The 22804-nt window shown below is 41.0% G+C and overlaps 1 protein-coding gene and 1 pseudogene across 1 annotated transcript; both read right to left on the bottom strand.

The window, feature by feature from the left end:
- Nucleotides 1–22804, bottom strand: part of LOC141020631 (putative disease resistance protein RGA4) — a 355307-nt pseudogene that overhangs the window by 104546 nt on the left and 227957 nt on the right.
- On the bottom strand, nucleotides 6985–12299 carry LOC109751689 (uncharacterized). The gene is made up of 7 exons (XM_040401222.3): nucleotides 9775–12299; nucleotides 9231–9623; nucleotides 8993–9116; nucleotides 7800–8907; nucleotides 7611–7714; nucleotides 7273–7518; nucleotides 6985–7159 (listed from the first exon to the last, which is right to left on the bottom strand). Exons 1-2 carry the CDS (start codon nucleotides 12287–12289, stop codon nucleotides 9271–9273), a joined length of 2868 nt encoding a protein of 955 aa, XP_040257156.2. The 5' UTR covers nucleotides 12290–12299; the 3' UTR covers nucleotides 6985–7159; nucleotides 7273–7518; nucleotides 7611–7714; nucleotides 7800–8907; nucleotides 8993–9116; nucleotides 9231–9270.

The raw sequence follows: 22804 nt of genomic DNA, 5'->3' as shown, positions 1-22804 counted from the left end.
GTAGAGAAACAATAGAAGAATTTTTTTTTTGAAAAACCGGGCGGGAAGAACCTTCTAGAACTTTTCTAAAACCGGAAAAACAGACTATTTGCCATAGGATTTGCGCGACCAACGTCTCATGCTAACAATAGTATAATTTCTGCCATGTGCATGTCCAGCAAAACTGCTGTAGAAATTACAGCAACCACGAAGTTCTGGACAGAAAAGCAAGTAACGCTAACGAAAAAACTAAATAACTGGGCGCTTCCTAAATTAAGCAGCTGCTGGTTTTCCTTTTCCAAAAATCAAGAAGAACCTAGAAAATTGTCATACTCCGTGTCAATAGATTCAGACCGTGAGACTCGTCCAAAACTAGTAGATTCAGCGTGTCATTTACAAAAAATCAAGAAGGACCTAGTACATTGTCATACTCCGTTGAGCCAGGGAGAAAAATACCTAGAGACACTTAACGTTAGGGGGCACGTGTACAGATAAGCAGCAAGACAATAATGCCATATAATATAGAAAACATTACAATTTAAATGTGTACAGATAAGCAGCAAGACAATAATGCCATATAATATAGAAAACATTATAATTTAAAATGCTAACTAGAAGGCAAGAGGTCTTATCTATAGGACCAACATGCTCCAATAGAAACATTTCACCACAATGATCCTAGACGTCAGCATAAGCATGGTAAGCCATTTACACTAGAGTAAGCATAATATGAAACGGAGGCATCGCGGCAATAAAATTTTTAAATTTCCTTGCAACAATAGAGCCACAAAAACACAGCTGTTGTAAGTCTACCAGAGTGGTCTATTAAAAGACCGCAGTCTTGATTGTACAGTAAAGCCTAGAAAACAATAGACGGACAGATAGATCAACCTAACTGTTCCAATCTTCAAAAAATTCCTCATGACACAACTCCAAGATGTATGGCATAAATATTTGGAAGTCATAGAACAGAGCTGCTGAGTCTACCTGTGATCCGACTCTGGTGGTGGTCCATGATTTTTCTGCCTTATACTGTTCAACAAGGTGATCATTGTCGGTGACGTCTCTCATTGGCGGGCACCTCCATTTGGCACCGATCCTCGCCACATCCGCTCCCTTGGCTCCAGGCATGGCGACAGCTTCGGTGAGCGGCTAAGACTAGACATGGTGATCATGGTTGACAAAAAAAAAACATTTGCAAAAATAGTCTCTTCGTCATATTAAATTATGCCTGATATAATTTTTTATTAGAACAACAAAGGTGATATTTATGCAAAGTTTTTGACATCGAATGCGCAAGCAAATAGTAGGACACAAAACGTGATGGTTGACTAACTCCGACCGGTGTGGCAGCTGTCGGCAAGGAAAATCATCTCACACACAAAAGCTATTGATGTATGACTACAAAACAAAAAATGAAGCAACGATTGCTCGTGTTTGTTTTTCAGGCAGAGCTGGCTCATGGTACGAACTATAACTTACTGAAGTTATTATATCATTCATTGTCCTCACTTGATTAGAGAGAAGTGTACATGCAAGTAGCGAGACAGCAATGCTGCGTTAAGCACTCAGTTAAATATTTCTATATAATTATTTCTATGCATCACCACTTGTGTCAATATACAACAACAGTAGAATTTCAAATGCTAATTTGAAGGTAAGAAGCCTTAAGTACAACACCAATTATCAAATGCTAACTTGAAGGTAAGAAGCCTTATGTACAGGACCGACAAGCTCAAATAAGTAGATTTCACTACAGAGACCCTACAAAGTTCTCATAAGGACGGATATAAGTTAGCAAGTCAGTATAGAGTAAGCATAGTATGGAACTGAGGCATCTCAGGCGAATATAAAAATTGGAAATTTCATTGTAACTTATGAAGTTATTACCATTCGTGACACATTAATTTTCATACAGCTAGTTCGCAAAATGACACACTCGATTAGAAGGCAGGTGAACAAATATGTAGCAGGTTAATGCTACATTAAGAACTTCAGTTAAATATCACCACTTGTGTCAGTAATTCAATATACAACAATAGTATAATGTCAGAAGTTTCATTAATGAACTTTTTTATGTTACCGTTGGGCGTAGCCATCCCGTTACCATTGCTGGCCATAACTTTTTGTCTCAACGATTAAATCGTGGACATATCGTCGTTGTTAAAACTAGTACCATAACTTGTGAGTTTGATCATCTAATCGTTGTGAGAACTACTATAACAGTCAAATGAATAAGGTTTAGCCTTGGGCCACTTGAATTCTAAATGTTATGATTTGATAGCAAGTTCTCAGACCAAGAAAGCAGCACCGCAACCAATGGTATACACGGGGATCTATGACAAAATAATCGTTGCCACATCATACATTCTTGAATTATTTTTTTGTTAAATCTAAAAATATCAGTCTTTGTAAATTTAGAAACATTTATAAAGTTATTTGCTAGTTTCGTATAGTACAAAGGACTCTACCAAGTTTGAAAGTTCAGTAAATACTTAGGTGTGGTATGGATAAAGACAGATGCATTCCAATTCATTAATGACCTAAATTAGTTTTGTTGAGTAGGACAACACCTTCACTTTGATTAGATAAATAACATAAATTAATTTGGTGGAGTGAGATCCATCTTAAGAAAAGACTTTCTTAAATGTCCCAAACTAAAACTAAAAGGAAACAGAGTCTTATGGCATTGTTAATTGTTCTAGTTATTTTTGAAATATATTCTTTGCGGATATTGGAATATATTATTTAACATTGTATGTGAAGTAACGAATTGAAAACAATGCATTCAATGAAAACTATATCACAAAGTAAAAATATTTAGTATCAAAATGGCATGTTGGTTCATTGTAACCCACTAAGTCCATAAAACATTTGATTTGACAATATCGAAAGACTCAACCTTAATGCAAGTGTCCACATCAGTACAAAAGTTGGTAACGAAGGTGTGGAAAAACTAGTTTCCTATAGTCAAAACTGAAACTAGTGATAACTAAATCAGTTTAAGAAGAAAATAGTTTCCAGTAAGGTTCAACTTCACAGTGACAATAATAAACAAATCACAAGGCCAGACAATACCAAATATCAATGTCTAACTGTTGAACCAGTTTTCTCACATGGCCAACTATATGTCACGCTTTCTAGAGCGACCACACATCAAACATAATGGTACTAATAGGTACACATGATGAGAACTAGGAGAAGAATAAGAAGATACGTATAAGCAAGACAAACACAAACAAGATAAGAAAAAGGAAAAAAGAAGAAAAGGAATACCAACACAAACGAGACATACACAAAAAGTATTGTCTACACAGAAGACCTCACCAAATAGGTAATGCAACTTTCACATTTTTGTTCAGAAATTTATTTTCTACTTTGTGGGTCCATTTACGACCGACTTAAGCATTTATGTTCCAATTGCATTGCTAATTTTCTAACCTTCAATTCATTACTGAATTCTACAGAACCACCAAACTATCAACTTCCGAGTTAAAATTCGGAACTAATTGATCGTCTTAAAGAGCATGTCTTTATGTCGTGAACCACTAACTTATTCATGCATATTTAAAACTATGATCACTCTGACGATCCACATTATGTTTATACAAGCTATATACCAATAGTTCTATGTGTATATGCAAATTTAGCAGCAAAATATGTAGGTAAGGGAAACTAAGACTAACAGTCAAAACAGGGACACATTTCTCGCCTTGGAGCTGTAGCCGCACTAGTTTTTTATAAACATGGATTTCTCTAACTTACCCAAAACCTGAAATATATCTGGCCCATTTTGAAGAATACATATCAATTTCACAGCTATAGATAAACAAAACCACTACACAAGCAGATGAATATAATCTGGTGGACATAGTATATTTAATTGCGAAAAGATAAAGAAAATACCCAATATGAACCTCGAAAACAATTGCTCATCCCTCTCCTGTTATTGGGCCTCGCATATGACGTTGTTCCTGTCTTTTCTGTGTTTGTTTTCACCAATCTCCCCGATCAGTTTTTTTTGTGTGTGTTTTTTCTCGGTTTTACCGGTTTATTTTCAGTTTCCTATTTTATTTTATTTTATACTTTTATATTTTCTCATTTTATTTTTAAATCCATGCATTTTTTGAATCATGAGAGAATTTTCGAAAGTCCATGCATATTTTTTCAAATTCATGAATATTTTTTGAATTCTGGAAATATGTTTGAGCTTCAAGAACACTTTAGGAATTCAGGAGTATATTGTGAGTGGAACAACATTTTTGGAATTTGGGAACATTTTTTAATTAATGATATTTTTAAATCCACAGACATTTTTTTATTTCGATATTTTTTTTGAAATGCTAGTACTAAATTTATGAACATTATTTTAAAATTTAGGAACATTTATAAAATTTTGGAACGTTTTAAAATTATTGAAAATTTATTATATTTGCTAATATTTTTCAATTAACAGAAAAATTAAATCCGGCAACTTTTTATAAATTTTGTTAAAAATAAAAAGTACAAAAAAAGAGAAAAAAAACAAAGAAAAATATATGTATATTTAGTGCCTCCTTTAGCGGTGCAATTGCTAGCTTGGTGGGTCTTAGGCCAGTAGCGCTATCTCAGCGCCTGCCCCACTCGTGAATTGAAAAAAATGTGCATGAATATGTAAAAAAAACAGATCCAAAAAAGATATTATCGGTTGTTTGATAGATTTGAAAAGTTCACTGACCTAAGATATTTATAAAATTTTAAAAAATTTCTTAAATTTTAAAATTGTCATGAATATTTAAAATGTTAACACATTTGAAAAAAATGTCCAAGATTTTGAATATTATTGCGATTTTTGAAAAGTTCATGAGTTTGAAAAAATACTAAAGAATTTACAAATGTTCACAAATTCAGAAATGCTCATGAATATAAAACAAGAAAAATACAAAGGTGAAGAATAAAAAAGGAACACGGGAAAAAGCCTAAAACATAACCAGTAAAGCAAAAAGAAACATAGAAAAGAAAAATGAAAAAAAAACATGTAGAAGATTCTAGAAGCTTCCGAGAACTGGTGAAAAGGTAGAGTCCTGAGTTGGGAAGATTTTGCTATCTCTACGTGCGCAATCCCGCAAAAATAAAATAAAAATTTGTGTTGCTATTTTTCTCCATGTCTTGTTGACCTGAATAATAAACTGCCTCTCTACGCAAAGCTTCTTCCCCAGATACGACCATCTTTATATTACCGGGAGGTTCGTTGTAGCTGAGTGAATATTCTTCAGAGATGACATATATTGGCCGAATAGCTATCATCAAAGATAAAAAGTAGTCTTGAGAGAACTGAACTGGACAAAAAAAATACCCAGGACTGGACACAAGCCTGAAAGAGCTTCCATGTGTGCGTCTCTTGGCAAAGGCATACACCACGCCGCCATGGTGGTCACCCACACTCTGCCGCTCTCAACTGAAAGCCCGCGGCATCAACATGAACTTTCTGAACCGGACTTGGCGCCCATCCCATCCATGTTCAGAAAGTTCAGCAGCACATTTACATAGCTCTATCTATCTATGTCTATCTGTAACAAATTGCCCGACGCCGCAGTCCCTTCACGTCCATGACACTTCCATTTCTGAGATGCCACCAACACCTCGGTAGGTGGAGAAATAGGCCACGCTGGTCCGTCCATGGAGATTTTTGGCTAGCAGCAATAGAAGAAGCCAGCCAGGCCAACTATGGCTGGGTCTGTCTGAAACAAACTATGCCAGTGTACTGCAACTCACATTTTCACAATCAGGTAAAATCTAAACTCTGCGTCTGATGCAACATCACACAGTATTTGCTGAGAAATCGAGAGATAGCTGCTTACATTCAGCAACAAAATCACACAGTATAGTCAGCTATAGATTTGTTTGGCACATCAGGCGCGCTCGAGCAGGCAGGCGCCACGAGTGCTGCCTTCGGCGATGACCGACGGAATAACATTTCTTGAACATAAACGAAATGAAGGCCGATTTTTAAGGCTAAAACAAATCAGGCCCCCGCGTCGGGCGACTCGGGCGGCGCCCTAGCCCCAGCCGCCGGGGGCGCATCCTCTCTCCTCCCCTCCCTCCGCCGCCGCCGGTCTAAGCCCAGGGGCCGACGGCAGTGGCGGAGGACATCGCCTCTCTTCCGCGAATCAGGGGTTGCGTCGCGCCATCTGCCTTTGTATCGGCGGCGGCGGCAGCATGGAGGGCCTGGTGGTCGCGTCGACCGCACCTCCGGTCTCATCTGTTCTGACCGGTGCAGTCGGCGGTGGTGGTCATCTCTTCCGTCAGAGGTGGTCGGCCGGCGGCTCGGTGGTCGGATCTCAAAATTCGTCATCTAGTCCCGGATTCGAGTTCGAGGAGACATAGTTGCCGGTGAAAACCGGGCCATTGGCGGCGTTTTGCGCCATTACCTTGATGAAGACATCGTCATGTAACTGTTGACGACCCACTCGTGCTGCTTCAGGGAAAACCCTAGGGTCTGGTCTTCTAGATCGGATGATGGCGATACTACGATGCCGTTTCTTTCTTGGGAGCATCGTTTGTGGAAGACAGAGGCAGGAGTTGGAGCGGTTTCGTCTTACACGGAGCTTCGGTGGAGCTGTCAAGTCATACCTGGCCGACAGGTGCTACGCACGACAGATCTTCCAGAGTCTTCGCATCTAGGTGGATGGGTGCAGGGCAGTGGAGCCGTTGGGCGCCATGGTGGCGTCAACGGATGTCCGGACTGGCAAGGATGATGCGGATATCTTTCCTGAAGATGGGTCAATGGTCCAATGATGATGGCGGCTTCTAAAACGTGTGCATGTGGTGTGCGCATTAGGTAGGTTGCACCGACTGTTGGTCCTGATACGTTATGTGGATAGATTGGCGACGACACTGGTTTTAGATATGGGAAATTAGAGCACTCCACATTATTGAGTTTGTACGTATGAGTGGTGGCTTATGGTGGATTGATGTATGTTCTTGTCAGACCTTTATGGAATAATTAATAAAGATGGATGCATGCATCGATGACCCAGAGCCGGGGGTTTAACCTCCTTAAAAAAACAAAAAAACAAAATGAAGGCCAGGGCTTCAAGCAAGCCGTACGAGCAGCATCCCTTTGCTAAGAAGAAGAAGCTGCCATTTATTTTGCCAACAGACAGGTACCCTCCATGGCTCCACTCCATGTTACATCTATCTGCCAGGCAAAGCAGCAGCAAATGAGACGTCTAAGTACTGCCTGGCACGGTTCTGGCTGTCACGGTCAAAATAACTTGTCATATACTAATACCAAATGAACAAAATACTAACCATGGTATGAAGGTGAATAAGGCCTCACTGGATGTACTCATCACAGCAATTTCTAAGTGCAGGCTAAGCTTCTGCTAGACTTGCCGATGCGTTTGCTTCTTCTTCCTTAGCATGGCTCCAACGAGCTTGGTAGCCGATTCTGAAACGTTTTCAAGTCCGTCGGTTAACATGCATAATCCCCTTGTTACCTTCTGCTCTCAATTGTTCAGTGGCATCTAGACCTTGTGCAGTTGCTGTTGCACACACCTGCAAAATTCAACCAGAAATTCCATTAGCTGATTATACATCATACATAACGTCCCTCTACTCAGGGTACACATGCATAATCCCCTTGTTACCTTTGCAGTGCCGGTTTTCGATAATAAAAGGTCATCATTTGCATCTTGTGGCCTTTGGGGCATAAGGAAAATGACAATCTTGCTTGTTAGTTTGTCATTATGACCTGCACAGAGGAGTTGCTTGCTAGTTAGACAATAAGCATCATCTCTACATGTGATTAAAATGAAAGCAGATCTGAATGTTTAGACCTTCAGAATATCTCCTGCAACAAAGCTTGATCTGTGCCTTCAGGGATACTATTAGCTACTGCAGCAATTCTTGAGCAACCAGAGTATGCTAAAGACCCCTTGCATCTTCTTCTGTATGTCTCTTGGTTGTGAAAATGCAAGAATTTGAACTGCTGCAGTAGCTAATAGTATCATGGCCACGGTGGTCGCGCATCATGGCACCTACACTCGTCGCTGCTCTGAAAGCGCACGGCATCAACATTGAACTTGACAGCTCGGCTCATGATGGCCATTCTGAACTGGACTCACTTGGCGCAAAGGGGCAGGTTTCTTTCACTTGGGTGGGCAGAGCACTCCCATCCAATGCATGTTTGTACAAAGCATAGCTCTGCAACAAGTTAACTGACGTGGCAATACTACAATCATTCCTGATGCCACTAACGCCGCCACACACTAGGATGAGAGTCAGCAACATATAGATACAAGCCTGTCAGGCCCGGTGCACTGCAACTCATATTTCATCATCAGGTGGACTGCAAACTCTGAGCCTGATACAAAAACATATAATAATTTATTTGTACTACTTAGTTACAAATCCCTCTGCATGCAAAGAAAGAAAATAAATCTCCAGCCAACATTTGCATCGATGAAATTAATCAAGCTCTGTTTCTGTGATCGAGCAACAACACTCGGGGGAATCAAAGAGCAAAGAGAACATGGTGGCACACACACTGACACCGTAGCAAGAAACACATAAACATGAATGAGCACCAGAGAGGCACACCGGCAATGAAGAAATATCTCGCCCCCAACTTTATCAGCACTACTACTACATGTTTTCTTTTTCTACAGTGAGCACTACTGCACGTTCAGAAACATATATTGGTGACATTGAGCAATTGGTCGAGCTAGCTAGGTCGCAGTGCAACGAATCTCATGGGAAAAAACACAAGCACCTGGCGGGCGGCCTAGCGTGCAGGCGGATGAGGACTGGCCAGGTGACGCGAAACCCCTCCGCGGAGCTTGTTCTGATTCGTCATTGCAGCGTTGTTTTACGGGAGTGAATTGCCTCTTCATACAATGTTAAAGTCAAATCAAAGCGGTTTACTACAGGTTTGCTGTGAAGATCCTATATGCCAATAAATATCATTAAACAATAGCAGTTATGATGAATACAAGAATAATTGGTATATCAAGATAGCAGTGGAACGAACCTCATGGGAAAAAACACAAGCACCTGCCGGGCGGGCGGATGAGGACTGGTCAGGTGGCGCAAAAGCTGTCGGCGGAGCTTGTTCTGATCCATCATTGCAGCATTGTTTTGCAGGAGTGAATTGCCTTTCCATACAATGTTAAAGTCAAATCAGAGCGGTTTACTACAGGTTTGCTAGTTCCAATGTTAAAGAGAAAATGACACTTTTTGAGCAAATAGGTAGGTAGCAGAGAACAAACCACATCATACGAGTTCCCCATCCATAGCTATAGCTAGGCACTACAGTGCAGGAAATGTGATGCCGGCGTGCAAATAATCGACATGATCTTCACGAGCTTTAATCGTAAATAGCTCATCACCGACACGTCGTGCGGTTAGCCTGCGCGATGGACTCGGCTCCAGGCACCGGGCTGCGACAGTAAGCACGCGGTATATATCTCTGGCGGTTTCAGCATCCGGGAGCATAAGCCTAGAGTCCAGCAGATCCTGCAGGCACAGCTCATTATTCGTGGTGGCCAACGAGAGGGATGAGAGCAAATCGCCTGGATGAGATCCCATAAATAGCTCCAAAACAAGCACTCCGAAGCTGTATACATCACATTTCTCCGTCACGTTTTCTGTATATGCTAGCTCTGCAATTAATAAAAATTAATTAGTGTATCTGTTGCAACTAAACGGTTCGAAAGTTCATCATAATTAGTAGATTACATCAAACTTTACATCTACGTACATATGTATTGCCAAAACTGCAAAACTAGCAGTTAAGGTTTTATTTTTCTTTACCTGGGGCGAGATAGCCTTTGGTCCCAGCAAGCCTTGTAAGATTCCACCCATAAAGATTGAGAATTTTTGCCGTACCAAAGTCAGAGATGCAAGCTCTAAATTCATAATCAATCAAAATGTTGTTGCTTGTTATATCTCTATGGACTATTGGTGACGAACAATCATGATGCATGTATGCCAAAGCATGAATCACATCCAACACAATATGTATCCGCCTTCTCCAATCCAATTCAATTGCCCTTTCATTATCCTTCAGTGTTTTCGCCAAGTCTCCTCGCTCCATATATTCATAGATAAGGAACCTGCCTTGGTTAGAGGAGCAATACCCAAATAGTTTTACGATGTTTCGATGACGGATCTGCACCAATGCCTCAATTTCACGATTGAACATTGTCTCATTCACACAATGCTCATCTTCTATCACGTGTATCCTCTTCACTGCAAATATTTCGCATGTTGGAAGTCTAGCTTTGTAGACAGATCCATACCCACCGGTTGCTAAGCAATGCATCTCGCTAAAATTGTTGGTTGCTTCAACGATTTGCATGAACACATTTGCCCCATCAAAACCCCAGATAGAGAAGACTTTTTCTTTTGTTACTTTATCGTCGTTAGTTGCATTGGTTTTCTTCCTTTCATGCCAGAACATCAATGTCACCACAGCAAGAACAAGAGATAGCAGAGCAGGAACAATGGCTAATACAAGTATTTTGTATCCTTTCCTTTCCCCTCTGCTCTGATTTGCACTATGACAAGGGAGCAATCCTTTCACCACACCACATAGCATCTTATTATGCATGAATCGCTGCATTGGAGCTCCTTGGAAGAGTTTACTGTCCGGGACCAACCCTTCCAGTTCATTATAAGATACATCAATGGATGTCAAGCTTTCCATACTCTGAAATGATGGCGGAATGGAGCCATTAAGTTTATTGTGTGAAAGATTCAGAGTATCTAGCATGATCAGATCACTAAGTTGGCTTGGTATTGCCCCAGTAAATGAATTATCACTCAAATCCAATAGGTCATGTAAGCTACGTAATAACCCTAGCTCAGGAGGGATGTTTCCTCCGAAGTTATTGTGATTCAACTTCAAAAGGCGAAGCTTCAAACAATGCTCAATTGAATTTTGTATCAACCCATCTAGGTTATTTGATGACAAATCCAGCAACTCTATATTGGATAGTGCTCCAATTTCTAGTGGAATGCTTCCATGGAGCAAATTGTCCCCGAGGCTCAGGTTGAACAATTTTTTTAGATTGCCTAGTGCACTTGGAAGCTCTCCTTCAAGCTTGTTTGATGAAAGATCAAGCCACCCTAGTTGAGATAGCTGCCCCATACTTGCGGGTATTTCCCCGGTAAGGTTGTTGTTTGAGATGCGTAGCATCGTAAGATTATGACATTCCCCCCAGTGACAAGATAACTGACCAAACAAATTATTTGAGCTCATATCCATGTAGACCAGATTTGGATAAACCCCCATCTCAGAAATATCTCCTTCTATTTGATTCCTTTCAAGGCGGACTCTTTCTAGGCTTCTACAGTTCACCAAACTTGATGGAAGAGGTCCATTGAGATTGTTGTCAAATGCAATTAATCTCTTGAGCATACCTCCAGCACACAATTCAGGTGGTAAGGGGCCAGAGAGATTGTTATCATAAAATTGTAGATATCCGAGATCCATTAAGGTGCCAATTTCTCGTGGAACATGACCAGAGAACCAATTACCATCAAGGTATAAGGCAGTGAGCTTGGTCAAATTTCCAAAGGTATTGGAGATGGAACCTGTGAGTTTGTTTGTGCCAAGATCCAATAATTCTAGATTCACTAGGTAACTTAGTTCTTGTGGGATGCTCCCGGAAAGTTGGTTATCCCATAGGTACAAGATAGTGAGTTGAGTACAATTCCATAGATTTTTTGGAATGGGGCCTGTGAGGTGGTTGTTGGAAAAATCTAACTTGGCAAGCTTCTTTAGATAGCTTAGTTCACTAGGGATGGGACCGGATAGGTGGTTCTTTGACAAGTTCAGCCCCACTAGGCTCTCTAGGTGTTTAATTTGCCTTGGTATTTCACCAAAGATTTTATTTCCTGGAAGCATTAGGTGTCGCAGGTTTGGCAAAGATGATGCTAAAGTGGGTGGAAAGGGGCCCCTTATCTGATTGTACGGGAGTCGGATACTCGTGAGAGTATGCAACGCCGTGAAGTTGAGGGATTCCAACGCCGCTCTCAGCCGCAAACCCCGCAGAGATATCTCGGTGATCATGACCTCCTGGTGCCCTGCTTGGTTCTCGCCGCACTTGATGCCATACCAGGTGCATGGCCATGTGGTGTTGCTTCCCCAGGACTGCAGCTGGGCTGGGGGGCTGTGTATGGTGGCTTTCCAGGTGAGAAGGGCTCCGGCCTGTTCTTCCAGGAGGGATGGGGGTGGTGCTGCGATGGCATGAGAAAACAAGGCTAGCAGGAGAACGAGCGAGACAAGCTTTAGGTGAGGTGAGGTCTCCATGGCTAGTCGCATGGCAACTGAAGTAGGTTATATTGTTTTGTGCCGGTGGAGCTCAATTAATGGGAAGTCTCTTCTTATAGAGGTTCATCTATATTGGCGTACCTCTCACCATGGGGCCCGGAGGTGATGCGAGAGACAGCTCCGCGTACGACTAGAGGGACTAGCATTCCCATGGAGTCGTCGTCGGAGGAAGACGATGACGAGATTCCATCCGTGTGTTGATCGTCATATGCTGCGTGGAATGGTAATCATACGGGACTGGTCATGTCCACAGTTTGATTTCCAAAACAATATCTAGCAAAACCCGATCGAAACAGAACGAAACAAACTGTGTCCACGTAAAATATATTTATTTATTTTGAACTGGGGGGGGGGGGGTAGATTTTTGGACTGGTAAACCCCGATCGAGGCGGACAAGTCGTGCTGAAAAGTCACCCGGGCAGATAGGTCTCTCTCCGTTTGATTTTACACTGCTGTGCCGTGCTGAAAAGTCACCCGGGCAGATAGGCCTCTCTCCGTTTGATTTTACACTGCCGTGCCAGACTAGTGAGTGATATATGGTTGATGCACGTGGAAATTCTATTACTCTGAACTCTGAACCGCTAATGTACCGAAAACAAACTGTATCCACGTAAATTATATAGATTGGACATTGATTTTAGGATAAGCATAATCCATGCTGCTCCTAAAAAACTATGATGTAAACCATATAGAGTACAATACTTAATTCGTACATAATTTTGATCTAAACCACTATAGCATTCACACCCTGGTGATAGTTGTTCCCTAGAGGGGAAAAAAACTTTATAGTTGGTGTACAAAATCAACTGTGAGAATGCGGGGCAATTGTGTTATCCAAATGTAATTATACATTTCACTCATCATTAAAGGACAGAATCAGGGAGACAAATCCCCCGTGGGAGTCTACTAGAATGAGTCTACAACTACATGGGTAGAGGGAGTAGTTGGCGGCGTTGATTACTCTCACCGGATTCGAATTGGAACCGGAACAGATAGATGCATTGGTTGATTGGGCAGCTTTTCTGCTGCGTCATGTCTTGCTGGGCTGATGGCAGCAAGCAAGAGGAAATTAAGAGGTGGCACATTAGCTCGGCTCGGTCCCAAAGTATTCACACTAGAACTAGATCGATAGGTTGGCATCCGTAGCAAGGAGGAGTGTGGGTGCTGCCGGCCCGAGTCGAAAGCGACTGGACTTGGATGTCTGGATTGACAATCTAGCTAGGCCTGTGATTCATGGGGTGTTTGCATCCCAAACCAGCGGGAGCCACTGAAGCAAAGCCAAGAGCGTGACATGACAGGGCTCGCAAACTGAGTGGTTGGCTGGCCATTGTCTATAGTACAGTACTCAAGCTAGGCGGAACGAATCCTGTGGGCATAAACGCAAGCACCTGGCGGGCAGGCGGGGTGGGTGGAAGCTGACCTGAGCCTGCGACGCTTGCTTCCAGTTCCAGCGACGGAGGAGAGGCCATGCCGGCCGTGGAGCACAGCAGCCCCAACTTGAAGGCGACGCGCATTCGCCCTTGACCGCCATCCGGTGTCTCCGCACCGTCCCCGCCGTCGTCGGGAGCGGAGCAGAGAAGAGAAGAGAGCAGAGGAGGAAGGAATGTTGGGTTGGGCCACTCCGGTGCCATGACTATTTGCTTGCTTGAGGAGGAAAGAATTAATGTTGGCATGATCCATAAACTAAATTTGCTATAGTCCAGAAAAAAAACAATTTTCCCATGATCCATAAACTAAATTTGCCATTCTTAAGTGAGAACAAGTTGTGTGCAAGAATTACCATGACACTAAGTTGTCATGATGTTATTACAAAGAACATGGCAATTGTGTATAAAAATTACCATGATGCTTACGCAGATGAGTGCCATTATGCTCTTATAAATCACACATCATGGCAAATTTAAGGGTTTTGTCATTTTTTTGGAAAAAGATGGCAAATTTAGGAAGTTGCCATCGCAAACCAATTAGGAATGTTGTTTTCCAAAAAAAATGGCATGGTACATAGACAAAATAAGAACTATCATGTTTGTATGAGAAACTTGTCGTGCATGTAAAAAAATATCAAATTATGAACAAAGAATTGCCATGGCAGATTCATAATAAAAAATGCCAACCTATTTTAATTAAAAGTTTGATGTTTGGTTGAGAAATTTGCTGTGCGTGTCAAAAAATAACAAATTTTGAACAAATAATTGCCATGGCAGATTCATATAAAATTTGCCATGCTATTTTAATTAAAAAATCCATGTGCGACTGAGAAATTTCTGTGTGTGTAAGAAAAGAACAAGTTATGAACAACGAATTGCCATGACAGATTCATAATAAAATTTGCCATGGTATTTTAATTAAAATTTCCATGTTTGTAAGAGAAATTTGTCGTGTGTGTAAGAAAAGAATAAGTTATGAACAACGAATTGCCATAACAGTTTCATATTAAAATTTGCAATGGTATGTTAATTAAAGTTTCCATGTTTGTTTGAGAAATTTGCCGTGTGTGTAAATAAAAGAACAATTTATGAACAGAGAATTGGCCATGGCAAAAAGTTAATTTTGCCATGGTAACGGAAGGTAAATTTCTCGTGACAAAAAAGTGAAGAATTTCCGTGGCGGTGCAGATAAAATTGCCATGTCAACAAAGGTAAAATTGTCGTGGTAACTAATGTAAATTTTCCATTACAAAATGAAAAGGTACATTTCTGCCACGGCAAAAAAGTGAAGAATCTGCCATGGCGGTGTAGTAAAATTTCCATGGTTGTATGACAAAAAGGTTGAAAGTTCATAATTTGCCATGGCAACTTTCTAAAACCATTCATAATCAGGGGGCACAAACATGTTGTTTTTGCTTTTGTGAGAGGCATAGATTTGCTTCAAGTGGAGGCACAAGTTTGCTTTCACGAGAGGCACGGAAAGGGAAAAACGCAATTTTTTGCTTGCGCGAGGGGCACAAATTTGCTTCTTGTGGAGGCACGGATTTTCTTCTGTGAGACACACAATTGTGCCTTCGAAAACGGTAAAAAGGTGGGAAAAACTGTGCTTCTGGATCATTTTTTTCTTTCGGTTTTTTCATGAAAAAAAAGTTTGTCGAAACCTATTAACATAATATCTAGTTTTGAAAATCTCAACGCGGGAAATCCAACAATGAAAATTATTATTTCTGCCGAAGCGTTGGAGGGTGAAGCACTTCCGAGCGACTGATTGTTTCTTAGGAAGCTTCCACCACTGGTTTTGGGATGCTTCTAGATGGCTTTTTCTGTTTTTTTTTTCTTTCGAGTTTTCTCAATCGGTTTTCTGCTTCCTTGATCGGTTAATCTCTAGTTTTCTTTAGTTCTTCTTCTTTTCATTTTGCTTTATTTTATTTTATTTTATTTTTTTCTAAATTCATTATAAACTTTAGAAATGTACACGCTTTTAAATTCATGATTATTTTTGAAGTTTATCAACTTTTTTTCTGAAATTCTTCACAAACATTTTTCGAGTTCCCAAAGATTTTTTATTTCATGAACATTTTATGAATACACTAACATTTCTTGCATTCGAGATTGTTTTGAATTTGTGAACAGATTTGAATTCACCCCGATAATATTTTAAATTAGTGGACCATTTTTGTGAATTCGCCACAAATTTATATTGAATTTGTCAATATTTTTTGAATTAGCCCAAACATATTTGGAATTCCCCAATACTTTTCAAATTTCCCGCAAACATATTTTGTATTCATGATTGTCTTAATTATCCACAAAAATATTTTCAATTCGTGATTTTTTTAATTTGCCACAAATATGTTTTGAATTTGTAGCAATCATTTTTTATTCACAATTATTTTGAATTTACAAATATTTTTGAATCTCCAAATTATTTTACGATTCATAAACATTTCTCGAATTCACAATTTTTTTGAATGCATGAACATTTTTTGAGTTCGCCCCAATCATATTTCAAATACATGAACATTTTTTTACTTGGGGATCAACATATTTTGAATCGACGAACAGTTTTTGAATACATCAAAGTTTTTTTAATTAACAAGCATTTTCTTGATTTGGCAAACGTTTTTTTTAGTTCACCACAATCATATTTTGAATCACAAACTTTTTTGGAATTCATGAACATTTTTGTAATTTGCATACAATTCCAAATTCATGATTAATTTTCAAAAGGTTGAACTTTTAGAAATAGTGAATATCTTTTTACTAAAACTACATTATCGGAAATAAAAATTGAAGGGGAAAATCGGATAAAAAGGAAATCACGGGCTCTCTCAGGAGCCTCGTAGTGTCGTACATTTTCTGGACACGCAGAGGAGAATGCATATGCAACGCTTTACTGGTCACAGCTCCACGCTTCGTTCGCTCGGTCAATAGTTGACCGGTCGACCGTTAACTTTGAAAAATATTATTTTAGAAAAACTTTACGAATTTAAATAAAATGTTTGGGGATTTGAATATTTTAATAAATTTAAAGAGGTCTGTGGATTTTTAAAGATGTTCAAAATTTGAAAGAAACAATGAATTTGAATGATATTCCAGAATTTCATAAATGTTCACGAAATTGATAGATTGTTCACGAATTTAAAAAAATGATCATGAATTTGGTTTTTTCTCACAAAATTTAAAAATGTTCGGAGATCTGATTTTTTTTGACAAAATTGGAAAAAGTTCATGAATTTAAAAACTATTCATGATTCTAAGTAGATAAGCGGTTTGTTTAAAAACGGCTAGATACGAGTTTTCCTTCTCTTCTAAATTTCACCAGCAGGCAGGTACCCTCCGTTCACGGCCTCCCTCCCTTCCCCTCATATCGCTCCAGGGCTCCCTCGATCGCTCCCTCCAGGGCGATCAGGGGGCCAACCCCAGCGCCTCGATCGCCGCCCCCTCCCCCTCTCCTCCACCTCATCGTCCCGTGCGTCGGCTAAGCCCGGGCGCCGCCGGTGATGGGGACGGCGCGGATCTAGGTTGCAACCCCGCGGTCTGGAAGGACCGGCGGCGTGAGATCGCCCTTCAGTCTTCGTCTTTCCTGACGGTTCGGCGCTGCTCCAGCGGCTTTGTGGGGAGGGCGTATCAGGAGGGGATGTGGCCATGGTTGACTGGTCGGCGGCGCCTCCGGTCAGATCTGATCTGGCCGGTGCCGCTGGCGGTGGTGGCTATCTCCTCCATCGGAGGTGGTCGGCATGAGGCTGGATGGTCAGATCTCGGGATCCGCCATCTAGTTCCGGCTGCGAGTCGAGAAGACATAGTTGCCGGTGAAAACCGAGCCAATGGCAGGCGATGGCGGCGTTCTGCGTCGTTACCTTGATGAAGGCATTGTCGTGTAACTACTATCAACCCACTCGTGTTGCTCCGGGGGAAACCCTGGGATCTGGTCTTCCAGATCGGACGATGGCGGTACTGCGGTGTCCTTTTCTCTCTTGGGAGCATCGTGTGTGGAGCAGAGCTGGAAGACAGAGGCAGGAGGTCGAGCGCCTTCGTCTTGCACGGAGCTTTCGGTGGAGATGTCAAGTCATGCCTGGCGGACAGGTGCTACGTTGTGTCATGCATGGTCGGCAGGTGCTACGCACGATAGATCTTCCGGAATTTTCGCATTTGGACGGACGAGCGCGGGCGGTGGCGCCGTTGACAGGTGGACGGACTGGCAAGGATGATGTAGATCTCTCTCCTGAAGATGGGTCAGCGGTTTGATGATGATGGCGGCGTCTAAAACATGTGCATGTGGTGTACACTTTAGATTTGTTGCATCGGTTGTGGGTTCCGATACGTTATGTGAATGGATCGGCGACGGCACCGGTTTTGGATATGGGGAGTGAGAGCACTCCACATTATCAAGTTTTGTAGGTGTGAGTGGTGGCTTTGAGTGGCTTGATATATGTTCCTGTTAGACCTGTGTTGAATAATAACTAAAGATGGCCGTATGCATCCAAAGGTAACTTTAATTAACGCTAAAGGTAACTTTAATTAACGCCAAAGTAAAGCATGTGAACAAGGGGATAGTAAAAGGTAGTAATTCAAATAGCGACATTTCCAGCCATCACTCATCAGAGCCGCTTGATGCACGGTCATAACTTGGGGTGAAGCGGTAAGTTGGCGTTAGATGAAGATCCTGCGGCCGAAGATGAGCCAGCCAGGTGTGACGCCAACCGATAGGTATGGGTTTCTTCAGTTAACATGTGTCGATTTTTTCAGAAGATAATGCAGTCTGGTTGTTCCTGATCAATGGCGCGTGCTCCAGTAAGCAGGCGCATGAAGTAGCATTTCTGGAACACACAAATGAAGGCCAGGTCTTGAAGCAAATCGGGTGAGCAGCATTCCTCTGCCGAGAAGAAGAAGAATGAAGCTGAGCATTTATTTCCCCAACAGGCAGGTACCCTCTCGATTCCATGTCACATCTGCAAAGGAGATGTGCAAGTATTTGTGCACGGTCCTGCAGGCCGGGGTCAAAATACCTTTGCCATATACCGAATGGACGAACTATTAACCGTCGTATATATAGCGGCGCACAGTAGGATTGGCCAGACTGGATGTATGCACGTATTCATCGCAGCAATTTCTGAGCAACGTCGCAAGGCAACAGGCTTGTGCTATTCAATGTGTCGACCTGCTTCTTGCTTAGCATGCATGGCCCCAGCGAGCATATCACATCTGTATCTGCGTAACTCTTCAAGGTTCAGCAGCGGGGCGGAACCCATGCAGAATTGCAACAGACCAAAACTTGTGTCCATGTCTGGCGACGTGTCTTGGCACTCGTGATCTTTCCATCCCCGTGATGCGCCACACGCTCATCACCCTCCTTGGCAGCTTTAGTCTTGGCCTGTTGGGTTAAATATAGATAGGAGTACCTTGTTATTTGTAACTCAATCTGCTGCTTCCCTAGGAGATTGATCTACAAAACAAGGCAATATCATAACTCAGATTAGCTACCAACAGTACATGCATGTCTGACTGAAGTAGATAAAACATCGATCAGAGAGAGGCAATTACAGTTCCATCACTGGCTAGCAAAGTTTCACATGTAATTGGGGTCACCAAGTAAATTCCCGGCATGCATTAATTGACATCCTGATTCACTGTCGACTGGTCAGAAGATATTGACTTACTTCTATTAAACAGCGATGGGGACATAAAAAGAGTAATCACAGAACTCAGAATAAAGATAGAACAAAGTAGTGCTTCAAAAATGACTGCTTGCAGAGCAAAATCATTATCCGACAGTGCGTACTAGACTGACAAGAGAAAATGACAAACTTGACAAACGCAATTCCAGTTAATGTTATACCGAGATGCCATGGACAACACAGTAAGATAGTGTTGATTATCAATAGTTCCTAAAAGACAATGTCATTGGCTAGGGGACAAAGCATTCTTTTGAGACGAATAAATACAGTTCTGACGGGTGTTTACTTTAGTGAGGAAAGAAAATGAAAACTGAATAAAGGTGATTTGCTTCTAAATTTGATATGTACTTAAAATACAGATTACATGCTTCAAATATCATTAAGGTTCAGGTTCACAGGCATCAATGTAGTTTTAATTCAAACCACGTCATGTATTTTCCGAACACATGAACGTCATGTATTTCCAAACGAAGGTGATATTGCAAAAGCTTGCACCTCAATGTTTTAAAAAAAAGAATAAGATCATAGCCAACGACAGATAGCCCCCACAGCTCCAAGGAAACGAATGGCCACCGCCTCCAAAGTAGCCGGATCTCCATTGTTATAAACCATAGCAGATGCTCCAAGGAATACCCCTCTTCGGTCTCGACAGATAGCCCCCACAGCTCCAACATGCCCTTGATGATGTACTGTAGTATCTACGTTGAGCTTTGAGAAGTTTTCCGGCGGTGCAATCCAACCAGTTGGACGCACACTTGTGCTGCTTCTACTCCCTCTGACTGGCACCCTAGATTTTATTTCATCCAGATAGGAGTTGATGAAGCTATGAATTGCATAAGGGCTCTTATGAATATCTTCATAGATAGCTTTCCGGTGGGCTCCCATATGGCCCAAAGTGAAACCACCAATCTGATAAACTCCTCTCCAGATAGTACTTTTTGCGCTTCAAAGATCCACTTCCTTGCACAGTCCAAACTGTTTGAACTAAGATGATCCAAGACATTTCCGAAGACAAAGCCCTGGTGCTCCTAGACATGGGGCAATCAAAAAGTGCATGTCGCCAAGAGTCATGAACTCCACACAGATTACACGAGGCCGAGGTAGGGAAAGGTAAGGTGGATTGATCAATGGTGGGCCACTCCGGTGTGTAATGTTGAAGGGCCGGTACATGGGCTTCACCAACCCGCCCCATTTTTTTCCTTTTCTGTAAATGATGGGTGTGTCACTAGTTAAAGATTACCCGTTGCATTTATTTTGAGGGGAGATTACCCGTTGCAAAGACCACTCTCCACACCTTCTCAGGCACTAACAAATGGGGCACTACATGTGCATCACTTGTCTCAAGCTGAGAGTTTTCCTTTTTAACAAAGATTCGTTTATTTAAAATGTTTTATCTCTTGAACGGTGCGTCCAAATGCTGAACCATTTTCACTGTTGAATTTCCCCCTTCAAGATCTTTTAAACTAGATCCCATGTAAATAGGTTTTGAAAAACTTTTAAAAAAATACCACGAGAATAAACAAATATAGGAAAACCTACAAAAAAACATTGCAGAAAAAAATAGCCGGAAGCACGGGTGTGGTTTTTCACCTTTTTTACTTTCCGAGAAGCATAGGCTTTTTTTCCGCGAAAGCAAATCTATGCCTCCACGAGAAGCAAATCTGTGTTTATCATGGAAGTACAATTTGTTTCCTTTTTTGAGAAGCACAATTCACAAAAGCAAATATTTGCCTCCATGAGAAGCAACTCAACTCTTGTGGAAGCATTTTTTTTTCCTTTTTTGAGGAGCACAGTTTGCGAAAGCAAATATTCGCCTCCACGAGAAGCAAATATGTGGTTCGCGTGGAAGTACATAATTTTTTTCTTTTTCGAGAAGCACAGTTCGTGAAAGCAAATATTTGCCCTCCACGAGAAGTAAATCTATGGTTCTACTGGAAGCACGTATTTTTTCCTTTCTAAGAAGCACAGGTGTGCTTGTCGCGGAAGCAAATATGTACATCCATGAGAACACTAATAGGGATAACCCTAGCAGTGGTGCTTAATTTATAGCTATCAGTGGTGCTGGTACAAGCGCTACCACTAAGGCGCTACAACTAACTGGTAGTAGTAGCGCTGGTTGATATACCTAATTAGCAGTAGTGCTCGAATGAAACCAGCGCTACTGATAATAGTAAGTAGCAGTAGCGTTTCTTATAAAAAGCACTACTGCTAAATTTTCCTGTATGTTTAAAAATGCAACTTATTGTCGCTGTATTTGTATAGGTTTTATATATAGTACTTTCATCATATGATTTTATGACCATGATTAGTTATTATATATATCAGTGGGTGAAATAAACGTGGATTATATCAAATTTGGATTAGTAGTACTTTCGCTGTGCACCACATGTTACCTTCACTTGAATCTAATCCACGTTCATTTCACCACTGATATATATAGTAAATCATCATGCTCATATAACAACTTAGCATCATGCATCATCATAATAATAAATAACTCATCATGAATCTAATCCACGATCATTTCACCCACTGATTTCATAGCGTATGTTGAGCATACAAAAAAATCACATTCAAACAAAGAAGATACCTCAACCATCTCTCAAAATTTAAGTGGTTCCCTCTCGAAACCACGAATCTTCATCGGAGATGGCTCGATTTGTGAAGACTCTACATGGCAACAATCTCCAACCCATCTAAGATTTTTATCTCTGCATTATGAAGTCAATCCATGGCACCATGCCAAGTTTCAACTTTTTTTTGACTTCATTTGCATTTTCAAATTTTTCGACAACAAAAAAGTCCTTTTTGGATGTGGTTGCACACAATTATTTGGCATATTGCCCTGCTCATTTATCTTGAACAAGGCATCCACATGTGGAGAAGATCATAATAGAGAATTTTCTAACCATTTTTATCCACTAATTTCTGTACTTGTAGTTCAAATCTGACTTACTTGAATTAAATGCAAAAAAAGCTGTAAATCACTTAAATATAGCAAATGAACCACGAAAAATGCCAAACTTGCACAATTATGATTTCATAGCGTATGTTGAGCATACAAAAAAAAAATCATGTTCAAACAAAGGAGATACCTCCACTATCTCTCAAAATTTAAGTGGTTCCCTCACGAAACGACGAAACTTCATCGGAGATGGCTCGATTTGTGAAGACTCTACATGGCAATAATCTCCGAGCCATCTCAGATTTTTACCATTGCATTGTGAAGTCAATTCATGGCACCATGCCTAGTTTCAACTTTTTTTGACTTCTTTTACATTTTCAAAAATTTCGACAACGAAAAAGTGCATTTTTTATGTGGTTCCACACAATTATTTTGCATATTACCCTGCTTATTTTTCTCGAACAAGGCACCACATGCGGAGAAGATCATACGAGAT

Source organism: Aegilops tauschii, chromosome 2 (genome assembly GCF_002575655.3).
Source record: "Aegilops tauschii subsp. strangulata cultivar AL8/78 chromosome 2, Aet v6.0, whole genome shotgun sequence".
Classification (NCBI taxonomy): domain Eukaryota; kingdom Viridiplantae; phylum Streptophyta; class Magnoliopsida; order Poales; family Poaceae; genus Aegilops; species Aegilops tauschii.
The sequence above is the reverse complement of the archived record's forward strand: the minus strand, read 5'-3'. Positions and strand labels throughout refer to the sequence as shown.